Source organism: Amblyraja radiata, chromosome 22 (assembly GCF_010909765.2).
Source record: "Amblyraja radiata isolate CabotCenter1 chromosome 22, sAmbRad1.1.pri, whole genome shotgun sequence".
Taxonomy (NCBI): domain Eukaryota; kingdom Metazoa; phylum Chordata; class Chondrichthyes; order Rajiformes; family Rajidae; genus Amblyraja; species Amblyraja radiata.
Window position 1 is genome coordinate 8,534,301 of NC_045977.1, and position 20,813 is coordinate 8,555,113.

General features: G+C 42.1%; 1 protein-coding gene across 5 annotated transcripts in view; it reads left to right on the forward strand.

The window, feature by feature from the left end:
• mrtfb (myocardin related transcription factor B) overlaps positions 1-20,813 on the forward strand; it is a 182,682-nt gene that overhangs the window by 133,347 nt on the left and 28,522 nt on the right. For 4 of the 5 annotated variants that reach the window (XM_033040313.1, XM_033040312.1, XM_033040314.1 and 1 more), the window contains 3 exons: positions 12,505-12,560; positions 16,662-16,737; positions 16,868-17,029. In XM_033040313.1, the coding sequence (XP_032896204.1) occupies positions 12,505-12,560; positions 16,662-16,737; positions 16,868-17,029 (294 nt within the window). Of the gene's footprint in view, positions 1-12,504; positions 12,561-16,661; positions 16,738-16,862; positions 17,030-20,813 lie in introns of those variants that run through there. The other variant, XM_033040316.1, reaches the window with a different exon arrangement.

Consider the following 20,813-nt stretch of genomic DNA (forward strand, 5'->3'; position numbering starts at 1 on the left):
TTGTAAAGTTGCTGGTGAGTATTCTGTGAGATAAGATATACTTACATGAATTTACATCAACAAGGGCTGGTTAAAGATGGTCAGCATGATTTTGTACATGGGAGGGTGTCTTACAAACCTGAGTTAATGAGGGCAGAACATTTGACAAGGTTCTGCATGGTAGGCTGCTCTAGAAAGTTAGATCACATGGGATCCAAGGAGAGATAGCTGAATGAATTTTTAAAAATTGGCTTCATGGAAGGAAGCAGAGGATAGAGGGCAGTTTTTCTGAATTGAGGCCTATGACTAGTTGTGTGCCTCAGGCCTTGGCCCATTGCTGTTTGTCATCTATATCAATGATTTGGATAAGAACGTACAAGGCACGGTTAGCAAGTTGGCAGATAACACTAAAGTGAGTGGTATTGTAGATAATGAAAATGGTTGCCAAAATTTTGCAGCAGGATCTTGATCGGTTGGGCAGGTGGGCTTGAGGAATGGTTGAAGGGGTTTAATGCAGAGAAATGTGAGGCGTTGTATTTTGGGAAGTTTAACAAGGGCAAGACCTACATAGTGAATGGTAGGACTGTGGGGAGTGTTGTAGAGCAGACGGATCAAGGTGTGCAGTTAGTTCTTGAAAGTGGTATCGCAGATAGATGGGGTGTCAAAAGGCTTTCGGCACATTGCCCTTCATCAGTCAGAGTACTGCAAAATAGAAGTTGAGAGGCCATGTTACAGTTCTACAAGGCACTGGCGAGGCCAGATTTAGAGTATTATGTTCAGTTTCGGTCACCATGCTATAGGAAAGATGTTGTCAAGCCGAAAAGGGTGCAGAGAATATTTACGAGGATGTTGCCAGGGCTCGAGGGCCTGAGCTATAGGGAACGGTTGATCAGGGTTTGACTTTATTCCTTGAAGCGCAGGAGGATGTGGGGTGATCTTATAGTGTACAAAATCATGAAAAGAATACATCAGGTAAATGCCCAGAGTCTTTTGCCTAGAGTCGGGGAATCAAGAACCAGAGGACATAGGTGTAAGGTGAGGGGGATAAGATTTAATAGAAACCTGAGGTGTAACTTATTTTCACAAAGGGTGGCGAGTGTGAGGAACAAGCTTACATGTTGCGGCAGGTACTATTGCAACGTTTAAACTTCCTTCACCAGCCCATCATGCAGGCAGGGGACAGGGCAAGCGGGGGGAGCACTATCTGAGTGAAATTCACATGGTGCATAGCCAAGGAGGCACACCACGATGAACAGGAAGGTTGGCGCTGTAATTAAGACGACTAAAGCACAGTGTACAGTAAGTCCTTTAAAAGAAGGGGCGGGGAGAGGAGGGAGAAGGAGTGGAGACAACGTTTTAGAAGCCAGAGATACACGGCTGTGAAACTCGGCGGTCATTTAGCATTACTGGTCGGTTATCCTTTGTTCTGAAAACTACTGCTTACGTTTTTTTTTCCCAATGAGCCAATGAAATTCACTGGTCAGCACCGGCTACAACCTACGAGAATCTACGAGATCCTTCGACCTCCTGGTGACCCACCTACGGCACGAGAATTCTCGCTACTCTGTATGGCGGCTCCATTCTGGTCGCCGCTAATTTTTCAACATGTTGAAAAATTTACGGCGATCATAATGAGGCCGCGACTAGTTCCCAGAATGCGGGAACCTCTCACGACCATGAAGGCGACTCCCCGGCAACCACCCGCGAACATGTGGCGACTGCATAATCTCCTGCAGTCGCCTAAAAAGTCGCCTATGTGGGACAGGCCCATTAGACAGGTACATGGATAGGACAGGTTTAGAGGGATATAGGCCAAACGCAGTCAGGTGGGTCTAGTGTGGATGGGGCATGTTAGCCAGCGTGAGCATATTGGGCAGAAGGGCCTGTTTCTACGCTTTATGACTCTATGACCAATTTGGATCAATTAAGCTCTGCCACTACTGGTGTTTATCTCATAAATGTTTCTAAGTATATCATCCAAGAGAAATACAGTTTCTGTAGCAATTAACCTGCACACTCATGATGAAATGAAGGGTCACCGTTTACGAATAAGGAGTAGGCCATTTAGGACTGAGATGAGGAAAAACTTTTTCATCCAGAGTTGTGAATCTGTGGAATTCTCTGCCACAGAACGCAGTGGAGGCCAATTCACTGGATGTTTTCAAGAGAGAGTTGGGTTGTTCTTAGGGCTAACGGAATCAAGGGATATGGAGAAAAAGCAGGAACGGGGTACTGACTTTGGTTGATCAGCCATGATCATATTGAATGGCGTTGGTGGCTCGAATGGCCCACTGCAACTATTTTCTATGTTTCTATGAAATTGCCAAAAGGACCAAAGATATTTGCTTATATTTCCAGCATGTGAAAGTCTACTCTAACATCTGTATCACTTGATGCATACCACCTGAATATGATTAACATTAAATACTGCAAAGACATATGGATACAATTAACAAAGCATGCAGACGACAGCCATTTGGCACATTGTACCTGCCGCTCTTTTTAACCAGAAAGGTCCTGACCTGAAACATCACTATTCATGGTCTCCAGAGATATTGCCTGATCCCTTGAGTTACTCCAGCACTTTGATTTTTTTTTTTGTAAACTAGCATCTTTAGTTCCTCACGGCATCATTCTTAGAGTTACCCATTCATCCTACATCCCTCCTTTCTCCCCGTGGCCTGACAATTTACTCGCTTTCAAGGTTTTGGATTTGAATTTTCACCCAGAGAGTCGTGAATTTGTGGAATTCCCTGCCACAGAGGGCAGTGGAGACCAAGTCACTGGATGGATTTAAGAGAGAGTTAGACAGAGCTCTCGGGGCTAGTGGAATCAAGGGATATGGGGAGAAGGCAGGCACAGGTTAATGATAAAGGACGACCAGCCATGATCACAATGAATGGCGGTGCTGGCTCGAAGGGCCGAATGGCCTCCTCCTGCACCTATTTTCTATGTTTCTATGAATCTATTTCAATCTCTGAATTCTGATGGATATAAATGAAGAGAAATAGCAAATATTGTTAGACATAAGAGACTGCAGATGCTGGAATTTGGAGAAAAAATGGAGCAGTTATGGGGAACTTTGCGGGTCAGGCAGCATCTGTGGAGGCAAGGGGGTGGTTCCTGTTTCAGATTGACTCCCTCCATCAGTTATGATACAGAATCCAAACCTGAAGCATTGACCATCCCTTTGCCCCAGCAGATTCTGCCTGCCCACTGAGTTCCTCCAGCAGCTCACTTATTTTTTTCGGGTGATGTTTATTTTGCAGTTGAAATTTCTTTTGGCCACAAGCTGTACAATTTGCTGTACAATTTAACTGTAGATCTCAAAAAATAAAATAGCCGATCAATAATCTTTATAACTACAATGTTAAAATTACACTTAAAATAAAATGTTATCATGGAATGTAACAGTTCTTTTGAGATAATTTGTCATGTTCATCTTATCCTTGTGAAAATCCTAAAATGGCACTGGAATTCGTGGGAGTACGAGCACTGAAATTAAGTGCAGTATTTATCACACCATTGGTTGTCAGCGTTTCATATTCCACTTGGGTAGCTTTCAACCCAATGGTATGGACATTGAATTCTCCAATTTCAGTTAACTAACCTACAAACACCTCCCCTCCCTCCTCCCCTTGCTCTCTTCCCTGCACTCACCTGGATGCACACCCATTCACCACCCACATCTTCCTATATTCCTTTATCTGGCTTCATGTTTCACGTCTCTCCTATCCTTATCTCCTTATCTCTCATTTTTTGTCTTTTCATTTCTGGCGTTTGTCCAACCATCTGCCAATCAAATAAACCATCCACCTGCCACTTGCCAGGCTCTGTCCCACCACCACCTCTCTTCCAGCTTTCTCCCCCTCTCACTCCAATCTGACTTGCGAAGGATCCAGACCCGGAACGCCACCTATCCAGCAGCATCTGCAGCTCCTTGTGGCTATATTAAACTGAGGCCTGGTTGTTGAACAGAAAAGATTTAATCACACACTATCAAAGAAATTTCGAATTGCATCTGTTGCCCTAGCCAATATTTGTATCACATATCAACATTACTAAACTACATTAGCCTAGAGTGTAGAACATAAAGCACATGCTTTTAATATCAGCAAATTGCAGATCAAATAGTCAAGCTTTGAAGTTTGCGCCCACTTCCAGATCTACCATTTTTCTGGCATCATTGACACGTAATGCAATCAAGGTTCATGTTGCACATCTCTGCCTCACTGACAGAAACTGGAGAAATAATGTGCAATCTACAATCATTATTTTGAAACAAAGAGCAATCCATCAGCAAGTTAGCAAGGGGCTATGGATTGAAGGGTTCCCATTGGAACATAAATATTTTGCTGTTGGTACGTTGTCCCTGAATGTTCAATGGTCTGCTTTCATTAGAAATTCCTTGCTGGGTCTTGCTATGCTTATTGCATTCATTCACACCATTAATACATGGTGCAGTGTCAGGAGAATTACAAACCCATGGTACTTGTTCAAGGGTTTGGGTTGTAGCGAAGCAGATACAAGATGTCGTGGTTCCATCTCGTGGCTGCCGGCTGCTTCCTAGTAACATTGATGCAGCAGCTGCAATCCTTGCAAGCAGCTTGGAAATTGTGTGTGTGGCATTTAATGCAGAAAGTGAAGGAAAATCCCTAAAATTATTCTAAATTCCTCTAGTCTTGCATTTTTAAGATGTTCTCTGGTTAGCATTAATGGAGGGTATGAAAAGAGTATATAAAATCAAGTCTTTTGGGCAGAGTATAATCCATTGCATTATAGTTTGGGATGTAAGTGGTGTAAATCAATAGTGGTTGCTAGATCAATATCAAATGACATGCACTCGAGGAGTGATGAACACAGAGTAAGATCTGTAATTGATGTTGGTTCTATTTTTCACATTATTATCTAAACCTCAATGATTGTCACAGCAATTTAAGATCATAACAATCAGAAGAGGTTCTAACCTACTAAACAATGCATTCCAAGTTTCCACTCAGTAACAAAATCAATAGTGTGTATTAAAAGTGCTTATCCAAACACGTGTTACACAAAGGATAGCTATTCTCTAGAGAAATAATGTTTAACATATTTGAATAGCAAACTGAAATATAGCTCATGGAAAATTAAAACACGAGAGATCTGGTTATGAGCTCAGAAAATTAAAACCTAATTTAGTTTTGGAAAAATATTCATCAGGATATCCCATGGAGAAAATTATTTCTATAAACAAGGTAGTTGAACAAGATGATTAATCCCATATTATAATTACACCTTTGTTCATAATGAATGGGGGAAGGGTTACTTGTCAGGTTGAATGTTTACGTGTAGGTGTGCTGATCATTTGTACAAGATAACCAGTTTGTCATGAATTCATCAAGGATCTTTTTTTAAACATCTATTTTTAACCTGCATTCCATTTCCAGTTCTTGTTTGTAGCAGCTAGAACTATAACAATGTAAAAATTGAACAATGATTATTTCCTAAGCTCAACATAACTGGACAGGCAAGGATTGGGTTTTTTTTGTGATGGTAATATAAGTTTAGGTGAGGGTTTGGGTGAAACAAACTTAATCAAATCTGCTTAACCTTACCCGCTGCCTCGAGGATATAAAGTGTTGGATGGCCCAGAACTTCCCCCAACTATACGAGAGTAAGTCTGAGGTCATCCTTCTCGGCCTCTCGGACTCAATCAAAATGACAGCAAGCAGCCTTGGAAGCCTTACCCCATTACTCAAACCTCACGTCAAAAACCTTGGCGTGATATTTGACTCAGCATTGAAATTTGACAAACAAGTCATTGCCGTGGTAAAAGCTAGCTTCTTCCAGCTTCGGACGATAAAACAATTCAGTTTGACGATCTCAAAAAGATCATCCACACATTTATCTCCTCCCGCCTAGATTACTGCAACTCCCTCTACACTGACATCAGAATATCTTCCCTGTCCCACCTGCAACTGGTTCAAAACGCCGCAGCGAGACTCCTGATGGGCACCCAAAAAAGGAACCACATCACCCCGGTCTGGCCTCTCTTCACTGGCTCCCTGTGCGGTTCCGAATAAATTTCAAGATCCTTCTTTATGTCTACAAAGCCCTTAACGGGCTTGCCCCCACCTACATCAAAAGTCTGCTTACCCACCACTCCACCTCCAGGTCCCTCAGATCGGCCGACTTTGGGTTACTGAACATCCCGCGGTCTAGGCATAAGCTCAGGGGCGACCACGCCTTTGCGGTTGCAGCTCCTAGACTGTGGAACAGCAGCATCCCCCTTCCCATCAGAACTGCCCCCTCCATCGACTCCTTTAAGTCGAGACTTAAAACTCATCTTTACTCTCAAGCCTTTCTTGACGTCCTCTGAGTGAGGGCTATATGTATGTACTTATGTATGTACTTAATCTATGAACCAATATTGTATAACTTTAGTACCTCCACCAATGTAAAGTACTTTGGCCCACAAGAGTTGTTTTTTAAATGTGTTATAGAAATAAAAGTGACTTGACTTGACTTAATTCAAGAGGTGAAATTGTGGTATTTGCTTACAAAAAAATGGATGGAATTACATATTAGATGAATCTTGCTAAGTGGAGTCAATGGTTCAATGGTTTTGTTATTTTCACATCTACCATACAGTTAAATACTTTTTTTGCATACAGATCAGCAAGACTATGACCATTCATTAACACAATCCCCAGTTAGTACAAAATGTGCAGAACAGCCCACTGAGTCTATATGATAGGGTCGCCATTTTGGAGGCATTTTACAGTCCAGCTGCAGCTGGCTACAAAGGCTCATTGCAGCCATCACCTCTATACCGGTCATCCCGTGAACCGTCGTCCCTCTCCATGCATGGTCCTCTTCAGCCCAGGGTGCGGAGGGGTGGGGGGGAGGGATTCCTGCAGCCGGCCTTGAGTGCACGGAAGGTAAGATCCTCGGTTCTTCTTATTGTCCTTTTGTCCAGCATCCGTCGCCATGGCCAACTCCCTCCTCCTCTCCGATTCCCAGTCTTCGGGGGCCCACAGGGGCCAGGCTCTGGTTCCTGGTTCCATGACGGGCCTGCTGATTGCGTACCGCCGCGGGAGACCTCGCCATGCACGGCATGCTGGAAGAACTTCAGTGGTCAGAACCACTGGTTTCCATCAGTTGAAACGTTAAGTCCCAGAGGTGCGCTCTGTCAATTGCAAACTTTCAATTGCAAACTTTAAGACTTCCTGAGCATTTGTTAGCACGGAATCCATGTTGGAGTCAGGCATAGTCTTGCTGGAATTTCCTGCAGTTACTTTGTGGAAATGATCCTGTAATCTTACGTTAGGTTAGATTTGATACACAGATTGGGAGTGATTTGATATTGGTGGTGATTCTGGGCTGTGCCCTGATATTTTCAATCATTTCCTTCAATTATCTTTAAAAGGCCTGTAACAATGGTTAAAATTCTTGACCATTTTGAATGCTGATCAAGTTCCAGCCACAACTTTGTCTTTCATGAAAGATCAAAAGAGTATTTCAGGCACGGATTCTCACGGGTTCATTGATTGACCCTGACACGGAGACCTTGCTGCCCAACCTGAGCGGTTGCACAGGCCAGCAGCATCAGCTTTTCACATCTGGGCTAGGTGATGGCAGCATGACTGTGGGCAGTAGCAGCGGACAGTTAGCCAGTGGGCAAGAACCAGCCCAATCTCTCACATTCCTGACCAATTAAAATATGTCAGCGATGGTATTATGCACAATGTCAGGCACTGACAGAATATGGAAAAGATAACCAGACCACAAGATATAGAGAAAATCTAGAAGACAAGTTACAGGTCCGCCCTGGGTTACGTACGGATACACCGTGCATACGAACAACCTTCCATGAATAATATTAAAATCAAACAAGAACCAGCCTTGGAAAATAAACTGTTTACAGGTAACCACCCCCCAGTAATTAGATGAAATGTGTAGGAAGGAACTGCAGATGCTGGTTTAAACCGAAGAAAGACATAACAAGCTGAAGTAACTCAGCGGGACAGGCAGGATCCGAAACGTCACCCATTTCCTTCCCTCCAGAGATTAGCAATGTTACAAAATTTTGAGATTTAAAAAATCAAGTCTGTAATTTATCCCATCAGATAAAGCATAAAAATAAGTTTAATTTGACACCTAATTCACTTTCATATCTCATGTATTTAAAAAGTTATGGCCATTTTCATACTCGGAAATTAGCATCTTGTTCCCTATTGATTTTCTATGGACGTAACAAAAAAGCTGTGATCGTGGACAGTCAAAAGCCCATAACTTTCTTAAAAATTAAGAGAACTGAATGAAATTTTCAGTTATCATAGATTGAACCATTCTGAAACAAATATAAAATAATCTTACTTGGATGACCTGAAATTAAAGCATATAATTAGTTAGTTACCCAAGTGTAGCTAATTTCAAACTTCAATTACTAGATCTAAACATCTATCCATTTCTTAATAAATGATTAACATTTTTAAATAGCCTAAGTGTGCAAATAATATTCATAAATAATTCACAATAAAACATGATTTTTAAATCTCATTTACATTAATTTATAGGCCAAATGGAAGGAATTTAGTGTTCAATTGCTGTAAATTAAAGTCCATTTTAAATCAGCTTTCTAGTGGGATCCTGTGAACGCGCTGGTTTAGAACGTTCACATTGCGGTAGATTTGTGCCGTCAAATGCCCAGAAAAATACTGCGGGATATAATGGGCCCAAAATGAGCTACTCGCAATATTAAACTTTGTATAAAGGGATCTTAAGAAGCCCTTTTTAATGTAAAAATAAGCTACATACCTTCTGTGGTTTGCTCTATGAGACCCTGACGGCTGTCGGTGGTCGCGGGTTTAGAGATTGATTTTTAAACTACTATAACTATTATACGAGGCCTTTAAAACTAATAATAGCTTTTGCGACGGGGTCTTCCAGCGATTTTTCGTTAATAATTAACAAGGCTGAACATCTTCGATTTGAACAGCCTAGAGAAAATCGCGTTTTAAACCCGCCCCCCTCTAAACGGCGCCAAAATCGCGCACACCCGCAGCGACAGATTTTCAGCGACGCTTCAGGTAGGCTTTGCAACATACCTACAGAGATGCTGCCTGTCCCGCTGAGTTACTCCAGCTTTTTGTGGCTATCTACAGTAATCAGACTTCTATGTCTCTTAACACAAGCTGCCAGTTTCACTGTGAGAGGCCACTTAAGAGAATTGCTTTGGAAATTGATAAGCAATGGATACCTGTGTAATGATATTATTTTAAACAATGTAACAGCCACTGATACTTCAAACCCATTGATACCAGCTATTGAGCATGGGACATCCTGATTCTGCACCAAGCAGAAGGCAGTAAATAGATGTTCATGTTAATTGTCCCTCATCAACACTATTCATTACAGTACTGTGGAGGTACGGTTATTATATTGATTAATTTCGTACGTTATAAATAACATTGACTCACAAATATATGTGAAAGCAGAACTCGCTTGATACCAGGGATGGCATCTGTTGCTTTTCACCATCCAGCTGTGTGAAAATCTAGAATCCGAACTTGGAAGCAGAAACATTACCAGTTGAGTAATAATGAGATGTTTCTGGGCTGGGCTCTTAACCCAGCTGTGGGTTCCCTATGTGATTATATGGTGCCAGCACAACAACCTGGCTCTCAATATCAGCAAAACCAAAGAACAGATTGTGGACTATGGAAGAGGAAGGTTGAGGACGTACAATCCTGTTTACATCAATGGGACGATGGTGGAGAGAGTCCAAAACTTCAAATTCCTGGGCGTCCATATTTCCGATGATCTTTCCTGGACCATGATGCAATCATAAAGAAAGCACATCAGAGCCTCTACTTCCTGAGAAGATTACGGAGATTCGGTATGTCAAAGAGGATTCTTTTGAACTTCTGCAGGTGCACAGTAGAGAGCATACTGACTGGTTGCATCGTGGCCTGGTTCGGCAACTTGAAAGTCCAGGAGCGGAAAAGACTGCAAAAAGTTGTAAACACTGCCCAGGCCAACACTGACCCACCATCGAAGGGATCTGTCATAGTCGCTGCCTCAAAAAGGCAGCCAACATCATCAAAGACCCACACCATCCTGGCCACACACTCATCTCATCACTGCCATCGGGAAGAAGATACAGGAGCCTGTTCAGGAACATCTTCTTCCCTACAGCCAACAGGCTATAAACACTACAACCTCTTAAGCTATGAACTACAATAGACTATTATTATTATTATTGCACTGTTATTTGTTTTTTCTGAGTTTTTGTTATATTATTTATTCTGTTGTGCTGCAGCAAGTAAGAATGTCATTGTTCTATCTGGGACATATGATAATAAAACACTCTTGACTGCGTTTAGTTTAGTTTAGAGATGCAGCGTGGAAACAGGTCCTTCAGCCCACCAAGTCCACGCTGACCAGTGATCCTCGTACACTAGCACTATCCTACACACTAGGGACACTACTGAAAGAAAGTGGAGAACTGAAAGCAAAATAAAAAAATGATGGCTTGCAGATGCATCAAATTTTTCCCTTTCTCTTTCCATCCTTCAACTGAGGGTGGTTGCACAAAATATTGGGGGAAAAATCAGTTATAGAGTATCTACAGTTTCTAAGATTCTGGCGTTCCTTCAGTACCTTGCCCACGTCATAATTTCCCATGTATACTTTTGCACATTTGCAGAGGTATTATTATTATCAAAATGTACTGAACTTTGTCCATTTTCTTACTGACTGGGGACTCGTCTTTTAATCTGGTCTTTGAAGTCCAGCAAGATTGTTGAAAGAAAAGAAAGGCATAAGTTTAATTGACTCTTTCTTGACCAATATGTAGTCTCTGATTTAACGTGGGAAATACAACTAACAACTAACACTGCAGTCCCACAAAGATCAATGTAATCATGACCAGATGATCTGTTCTGGTGATCTACACAAATAGGATTAAGATGGACAATTTCCACAGGACAAAACAGAACATATTGGACATAATTAGTAGATCAGGCCCTATGTATGGGAAGAGAAACAGTCCATAGGTTGCAGAATCTTGCCTGACCTTTAACATTGACTCTGTTGCTCTTCCCACAGATACGGCCTGACCAACTGACTATTATCCGTATTTTCTGTCTTTGTTTTAGATTTCCAGTATCTGCAGTTTTATTTTACTTAATTTCTACAGGACATTAGGGTCCAAGATAGCATGGAAACAAATCCGGTGATCCACCGAGTATGTGCCAATCATCAACCACTCATTTACGCTAATCCTGCATTAACTCCATTTTTATTCACCCCACATTCTTAACAACTCCCTCCAGATTCTGCTACTCAATTTCATTAGATATAATTTATATTGGCCATACTCCCTTACCAACCTGCAAGTGAGGGTGGCATGGTTGTGCAGCGGTAGAATTGCCGCCCTACAGCGCCAGAGAGACGGGTTCAATCCTAACTACGGGTGCTGTCTGTATGGAGTTTGTACGTTCTCCCCATGACCACGTGGGTTTTCCCCGGGTGCTACAGTTTTTCCCCACACTCCAAAGACATACAGGTTTGTTGGTTAATTGCCTCAGTAACGATTGTAAATTGTCCCTAGTGTGTAGGATAGTGCTAGTGAACGAGAATCGCTGGTCAGTGTGGACTCGGTGGGCTGAAGGATCTGTTTCCACGCAGTATCTCTAAACTAAACTAAATTGGGATGTGGAAGGAAATCCACGCAGTCACACAGGGAACCCACAGTTAAACAACATTAACGGTTTTTTTCTAGCTGAGATCAATTGACATATAATATCACAGAGAATGAACCTGAAAACCTCATGATGCTAATGCCTCAAGACTATTTCAGACAATCGCTAGGTTACTGAGCGAATAGCATTCTACCCTGATTCAGATGAAAAACCCAGTGATCTCGTGCAGCCGTTTCTTTACTGTTTGGTGTTTAGTCACCAGTGTGACTGAGTTTTGAAGTAATATTATTTTAGTTGAACAGCTGAGATGCTTCTGATCACACTCATATTGAAACAGATAGAAACAATTAAAAAACAGAAGGACAGAATTAATCGTTTGCATAGATATTGTAAGTACCTGACCATTTGAGTAGATATTTGACAATTGACCATTTGCCATTTCTCACAGTATCACAAAGATCCTAACATTTCCAAGAAGAATTTACTTTGCAGATTCAGAATAAAAACTGCATTAAATATGTTACATATTCCATCTGTTCTATTGCAGCTATTTTCTTGCTTCTTATGAGTAAAATGTAGCAAATTACAAACGCTGCAGTAAATACACATTGCCATAAATTAATGAACTTGATATTGTGTAGCATTTCAACATGTGATGTATTTTATATTTTGGTGACCACAGTCATAGAATTGATGAGTCAGATTAGTAATTCCAAGGCCTTGTGATTTTAACATTCTGCTGAATGGCATTTGTCAGAGGCATGTATGTAAAGTATTACCACATTTCCTCTGAGACATTTCCTGTCAGTTTAAATTCTTCCTTTTCACCTGTTGACAGCATTAAAGAGCCCAGCTGCATTCCATGAACAAAGGAGGAGTTTGGAACGAGCAAGGGTAAGTTAAGTGCTTCCTGTTTTCTGAGAACATAAGAAACAGAAAAACTAGGCTTTCACCCCCTCATGCTTGATCAACCTTTGAACATAATCTAGACTGGTCTTTTACCTCACCGCCACTTTCCTGTACTAACCCGTTGTCTTTTATTCCTTCTATATACAGAGATCTATCAACGCACCTTATCAGCCTATATATGTATTGATGAGAAGATGCCTTGCCATATGTTTATATCGCATGGAAACATGCCCTTCGGTCCAACTCATCCATGCCAAACAGATTGCCTATCTCAGCTAGTCCCATTTGCCTGCGTTTAGAAAAAGTTGGCCCTCACATCCCGTTTATCGCCCTGGAGAAAATACATCTCCTGCAGAAGATCATCCCTCAGTCTCCTACATTCCAAGGAATAAAGTCCCAGTCTGCCCAGCCTCTCCCTATAACTCAGGTCCTTGGGTCTTGGCAACATTTTGTTTTGCAGTCTTTCCAATTTAATGGCATCTTTCCTGTACAGCAGGGTGACAGAACTGAACGCAATGCTCCAAGTGTGGCCTCACCAACCGTTTTTACAACTGAACATAAAGTCCCATATCCTATACTTCGACTCGAATGAGGACTATGCCCAAGACATTCCCATTAACCTTCCCAAGTTCCGACACATTCATGTTGCTCAACAGTAAAAACAGAGGGAAAGTATTCATTGATGAGCTCATCCATCCTCTGAAACTCTATACATTCATGTTCAGTTTTGTCTTTGGAGAGGGGGTTGCTCGCTTCTCTCCCCAATTACTCTTTATTCTGTAATATATCATCTCTTTGGATTCTCCTCTATCTTCCCTACTCAAGCTATCTCTTGCCCACTTTTTGCTTTCCTGATTGTCTTAAGTATACTACTCTAGCACTCGGTGTCTTTTGTAAACCAGCATCTGCAGTTCCTTGTTTCTACACTTCTTACTCAAGAGCCTGTCCTACTTGGGCGTCATTTGTGCGACATCATTTACGCGTCGTGACGCGTGGTGACGTATGCAGTGACACGTGGTCGTGCGCGGCGCCACAGGATTTTGGGATTCTAAAAATCCTCGCGCGCCACCTGCGTGATGCACAAATGACGGCCAAGTGGGACAGGCCCTTTAACCATGCCAGGATTTGTTTAGTTTATCAGACCTTCCTCGCTGCTGTCCTGTCTACTAAATCTTGCTTTAGCTTCTAGATTTCCCTCAACTTTCTCATCTGCCACACTACAACTTTGGATTGTTTAAGATGTTTTAAGACGTTTTAACATTTAAGATGTTTTTGGATAGGCTCATGGATATGAAGGAAATGGAGGGATATGGATTGTGCAGGGAGATAAGAGTTTCTCTTGGCATCTTGTTCGGCAAAGACATTGTGAGCCAAAGGATATGTTCCTTTGTTGTATTATTCTATGTTCTATGATCACAGCATTTTTCTGAAGGGACCAGTTCAGATTGCCAGGTTAGGATGGCAAGGAACGAAGCTATTAATGATCTCTCGAGCAGTTCTGTTGGTGAGGGAAAGTTCGCGCTCAGCCTTCAGGTCCTGCTTTTTAACCTTCTGCATAACTCCCTATACGTACTCTGCAGGAGCTCATCCAAGTTTCCAATCTATATTACAGACAATATCTCTCTATAATGACTGAACTGAGATCTAACTTTTTTTAAAGTGTACCCATAAAACAATGAACATTTACACTCCTTTCCTTACCTGATGACCTTTTATCTCCTTTTTACCTCAGATCTTTGTCACTACCTCCACCCTTCGGCCAATTACAGCCCTTGGCCTTATCTGTGTCACTTGCCAGATTTTGCTCCTGCCCTATCTCTCTTTTCTAGCTCCTCCCCATCAGTCTGAAGAAGAGTTTCGACCAAAACGCTGTCTGTTCATTCCCTCCACAGAAGCTGCCCGACTTGCTGAGCTACTCAGCACTTTCTGTTCTGCGCAAGATTCTACCCCCTGCAGTTTCTTGTGTCTCAGATTCTGTTTATTTCATGTTTTGACAGTAAATATTTATAAGGCACTTCTCAGAACCTTATGATGCAAACCACGAGAACCAAAGTAGATAAGGAGATGTTTGTGCAAATAATCAAAATCTTTTAGTCGTCTGAGAAACGACTACTGGAGTTTCCAACAGATCTTTATTCAAAAGTTCAATATCCAGTATACAGGTTCTTCAGACACGTCTGCCGACAACGGTGGTCAGCGCAGAACTAACACGCGCAAGTGAAAAACCGCGCGAAACCAGCACCCCTCACGAGTCACATGACCGCGGCTTCCGAACGCCGGGTTCGATATCTGCGTGCGCTAGCAGGCGCCTCTACAATCTCAATAATGGCCAGCATTTATGATGGGTAGGAGTGATGAAGAGAGTTGAAGAATTCCAGAATAGATGTTCCCGATAGCTGAAGATGATAGTGAAGGAATGTTGACGGCGTTCCATATGGGGGAGAATAGGTATCTTGGAGAGGTATCTTGCACAGAAGAAAATGATAGAGATGGGAAGGGCAGGAATTTAAAAAAAAACATTGGTGAGAAGGTTAAAATTAAGGCATAGTTTAACTAGAAACTAGCAAATGTTAGATTGTACAGAGCTGGTGTGTAAACAGTGTGAATAATGGCATAGCTAGTAAAGTTTCAGTGGGTAAAGTGAGGATTTTAACAAAGTCATATGTGAACGTTTCAGTGCCAGATCAGTTTTGCCAATGGTAGAATTAGGCAATACTACAAGCATACATCCAGACTCATAAACATTCCTATTGCAATCTTGTCATCGCCCACCCCATTAATTTCAATTTCAGTTCCATGAATACACATTTAAAAATCTACCTATTTTTTTTTTGTTGGTGTCTTCTATTTAACATGGGTAACTGTAGATGCTGGTTTATACCAGGGATAGATACAAAATGCTGGAGTAATGGAGCAGATCAGGCAGCGTCTCTGGAGAAAATGGATAGGTGACGTTTCCTGTCTTCAGACTGTATAATTAGTAGATTTTCAGACTGAAGAATGGTCCAGACTGAATTACTCCAGCATTTTGTGCCTACCTCATTCATTTAACAAGGATTGGTTGATGTTTTGTTGCCATGCAGATTGCTTCAGGCACCACAATCACAATCTGCTAGCTCATAGTTGGTGACATTTAACAGTCAGGCAGCTTTGTCTGTTTCTTCTCGTGCCCCTCCCCAACAATCCCCTCACCCAAAAGAAAACTGGATGTGCCAAGAGCTCAATGGGCTTCACAGACTACAGGTGTGAGGACTCTGAACATGCAAATATTATATTGGGAAGACAGTTCATTTAGTTGATTTTACCTACTAATGTCAATGGTCACTTGGATTGACACCAAATAATTAAAGCTAGTTAGGAGAAACATGTTGGAAGTGTCCTATTCCATTTATTATTAAATACCTACCGCATTTCCCGGCAATGAAGGCACTATTTATCACCCTAAAATAAGGCCCGAAAATGTACCTGCGTCTTGGAGGCCGAAGATTAGAATGCTAGCCAAGAAAGATAGACTTGGCTATCCCTCGGTACAGCGGCTGTAAAAGGACAGCACCTCTGGGGGGGAGAGTTCCTTCCACAGCGTGTGGGGAGTCTGGCCCGGGTCAGCACGGCTGGGCCGCCAGGGGTAAAGTTGCAGGGAGGGCAGGAGCATTGAGAAGGAGTGGGCCGGGGACTCCAGCAACTCACTCAGTAGCTCAAGTGGCTGTGAGCGGCCACCGGGACCAGACAGCGGGACTGCAGCTAGACCCGGGGCTCACGGGCGACTTGGGAACTCTAGCTAGTCCCGGGGACACGAGGGATCTGGGAACTGCAGCTAGTCCCGGGGCACGCAGGCAATCTGGAAACTGCAGAAAACTAATTGAAAAACACGTGAAATCTATGTATTATTAGTATGTATTATTACTAATTACTAATTTAGTTAGTATATTTTATTACTTCCATTTATTAACTATGGCGATAGATGTGGCCCGCCATTTTTTCAAAATTTAGCAACTCAAAATGGGGGTGCGTCTTCGACGCAGGTGCGCCTTCATTGCCGGGAAATACGGTAATTAAAACCTAAATTACAAATTTCTGTTCTTTCAGACTGAGGACTACCTGAAACACAAAATACGGAGTAGGCCGGAGAGGTCTGAATTGGTCAGAATGCACATATTAGAAGGTGAGAAAATATTTGAATCCTGCAGGAAAGCATTTATATCAAGTTTGTAATTATATATTGTATGGAGTATTTTAATATACACGTTTTGTGTTGCAAATTTCTTTCCGTTATGTATTGGCATGGAGTACAGAGACCTTGGCAGAGCCTTCACTGCAGGCCACTCAGATGAAACTAAAGAGGGCCAGGCTGGCAGATGATCTAAATGAAAAAATAGCTCAAAGACCAGGTCCTATGGAACTTGTGGAAAAGAACATTCTCCCTGTGGATTCCAGTTTAAAGGAAGCAATTAAAGGCAAGTAGTAACTTACACCACATTTTACTGTGCTTGATTAGTACGGGTGACTGGGGAGAAGGCAGGAGAATGGGGTTAGGAGGGAGAGATGGATCAGCCATGATTGAATGGCGGAGTAGACTTGATGGGCCAAATGGCCTAATTCTGCTCCTATCGTGACCTTATGATTGGGTTAGAAAGAAATAGGAAATCTTAAATATTGTAGGAAAGAGGTTAAAAAAATACATGTGTAATACAGAAAGAACTAATGCAAATCTACTAATTATACAGCACTTTCCACGAGGTTTACAGCAAATTAGTTTTATCTTGTAGTCATGGCTGGAAAATAGGAAATACATACGTTAATTTGCATAGAGCAATGTCCTGGCAATAGCAATATAATCTGAAGAAGGGGTTTGGCCCGAAACGTTGCCTATTTCCTTCGCTCCATAGATGCTGCTGCACCCGCTGAGTTTCTCCAGCACTTTTGTCTACCAGCAATATAATGATGATGAGATAATTGTTTTCAGTTTTATGAGTTGAAGAATTGATGATACCGAGGACATCAAGAACTATCAGAACTAACAAAGCTCCTTTTGTGAAGTCTGGGACAAGAACCACAAGCACATTTTATCCTGTTGTATGGAGTAGACTGGATCAAAAGTGATCTTGGAGGATTCCAAGGCAAAGTACGATTTAATAGAACTTTATTTATCCCAGGAGGGAAATTGATCTGCCAACAGTCATAAAACACAAGATACATGAAACATGAAATTAAAATGACGAGTGTAAAGGATTGGGGATGTGCAAAGCTTATTAACTCTTTACATCTCAGAGCTCCTCCCTAACATCCACCTCTAGTGACTACATCAGTAGCAGATTCCACATGCTGTTTCTGAAGTTGGCACTTTCCCCTCTGACCCGGTCTCGCTTTCTAAACAACTTTAGTTTGAAGAATCTCTTGATTTCTCCTTAATTGCTTGCCATGATGATCTGAGATTGAAAGGGAGATTTGTAGATCTTGCATCAGCAAAATCCCTCTTGTTGTTAAGATCATAAAGATTTACATTTCTCACACTGGATTCTTCAGCCTATGATACAATTTGCCGCAACCTCTATGGTTCCTATCTGAGTCATAGATTTGTAGAGTAATACAACACGGAAACAAGCCCTTCAGCCTAACTCGTCCATGCCAACCAAGATGCCTATCTAAGATAGTCTCATCTGCCAGCATTAGGCCCATATCCCTCCAAAGGTTTCCTATCCTTACATCTGTCCAAATGTCTATTAAATATTGTTATTATACCTGCCTCGACAAGTTTCTCTGGCAATTCGTTCCATGTGCTAACCACTCTCTTTATGAAGAAGTTGCCCCACAGGTCCCTTTTAAATCTTTCCTCTCTCACCTTAAACCTATGTCCGCTAGTTTTTTTTTATTCTCCTTCTCTAGGGAAACATTTGTTGCATTCACCCTATCTATGCCCCTTGTGATTTTTACACCTCTGTTAGATCACCCTTCCGTCTCCTGCACAACAAGGAATAAAATTCTACCATGCCCAACCTCTCACTTTAACTCAATCTCTTGAGTCTTGGAAACCTTCTCTGAAATCTTCTCTGCATTCGTTACAGCTTAGAGTCATAGAGTGATACAGTGTGGAAACAGGCCCTTCAGCCCAACTTGCCCACACCGGCCAACATGTCCCAGCTACACTAGTCTCACCTGCCTGCGTTTGGTCTATATCACTCCAAACTTGCCTTATCCATGTACCTGTCTAACTATTTCTTAAACGTTGGGATAGTCCAAGCCTCAACCATCTCCTCTGGCGACTTGTTTCATACACCCACCACCCTTTGTGTGAAAAGGTTACCGCTCAGATTTCTATTAAACCTTTTCCCCTTCACCTTGAACCTATGTCCTCTGGTCCCCGATTCCCCAACTGCATCTACCTGGTCTATTCCTCTCATGATTTAATACACCTCTGTAAGATCACCTCTCATCCTCCTGCGCTCCAAGGAATAGAGACCCAGCCTAATCAATCAAATGGTTAATGGGGTTTAATACAGATAAGTATGAGGTGTTGCATGAAGTCATAGCATGGCAGGGTCTTCACAGTGAATGGTAGTGCCCTGGAGAGTAGTGTAGATGGTCTTCATCAATCAGGATATTGAGTATAATAATAATAATAATGGATGGGATTTATATAGCGTCTTTCTAATACTCAAGGCGCTTTACATCGCATTATTCATTCACTCCTCAGTCACACTCGGTGGTGGTAAGCTACTTCTGTAGCCACAGCTGCCCTGGGGCAGACTGACGGAAGCGTGGCTGCCAATCTGCGCCTACGGCCCCTCCGACCACCACCAATCACTCACACACATTCACACACAGGCAAAGGTGGGTGAAGTGTCTTGCCCAAGGACACAACAACAGTATGCACTCCAAGCGGGATTCGAACCGGCTACCTTCCGGTTGCCAGCCGAACACTTAGCCCATTGTGCCATCTGTCGTCCCAGTATAGAAGTTGCAATATGTTACGGATGTACTAGACATTGGTGAGGCCGCATTTAGAGTATTGTGTTCCGTTTTTGGTCACTATGCTTTAGGAAAGGCATCAAACCCTGGTCTCCGGCGATGTGAGGCGGCAACTCTACCAGCTGCGCCACTGTGCCCCTCCAAAATTGTTATTAATTGCACTCTCTGTGCTCAACTAGCATTGCACATCAAACGTGGGAACCTCCCTGGCTTTACTGAACCATTTCCACACTGAGCGAAAGAAAAAACTGGAAAGATTATTATCAATCCACGATAACGTGCACTAGAAAAAGTGCTTTTCACTCATATCTAAATGGACATCAATGCTGATTTTGTCAGGTACAACAAGAAAAGGTTAAGTAATGTTTATAATAAGCAGCTCTAATATCAGCAGCGAGTGTAAAGAATGTGTCAATACAATTTGAATCTGAATTGAATTTACCATCTGAAGATGGGTCTCGATCCGAAACGTCACCCATTCCTTCTCTCTAGAGATGCTGCCTGTCCCGCTGAGTTACTCCAGCATTTTGTATCTACAATTTGTTGAAGCCTTGTTACAAATACATTTTATGGCTCTTTATCATTTAACATAAATATTCTTGAGTTTTTATTTAGTTTAGTTTAGAGATACAGCGTGGAAACAGGCCCTCCGAATCCAAACCGACCAGCGATCCCCGCACATTAACACTCTTATACTCACAGTAGGGACAATTTTACACATTCACCAAGCTAATTAACCTACATACTTGTACGTCTTGGGAGCGGGGGAGGAAACCGAATATCTCAGAGAAATCCCACGCAGTCACGGGAAAACGTAAAACTCCGTACAAACTCTGACATCATTATCTAGGATTGCGTGAATGTTATTTGTGAGCATATTCTGCTGCATGTGCCAGCAAGGTTTGTTATGTCACATGGATTGGGAAGAATTTGATGCTGCATCTGTCCATTGTCTGTGAAGAAAGCCATCAGTGCTATGTAATTGGATGCTTTTCCCGGTGATTATTTGACAGTGTGTGACAGCAGTTCAGCTGGCATATATATATAAATAAAGACAACTCTGCTGACATGCTGGTGGAAAAACTTTACTACAGTCATGTTACTAATTATAAAGTGAAACTTCTGACCAGAAATAACTTAAAAGCAAAGCGAGGCAGTTCCTTCTTGTCATTTGTCATTCTTCCAGTGCAGGTTTCAATACTAAATAATAATTTCACATTTCTCTGAACACAGTAAAAACAGTGAAATTGGTAGTAAAGCAATCAGCTTCAA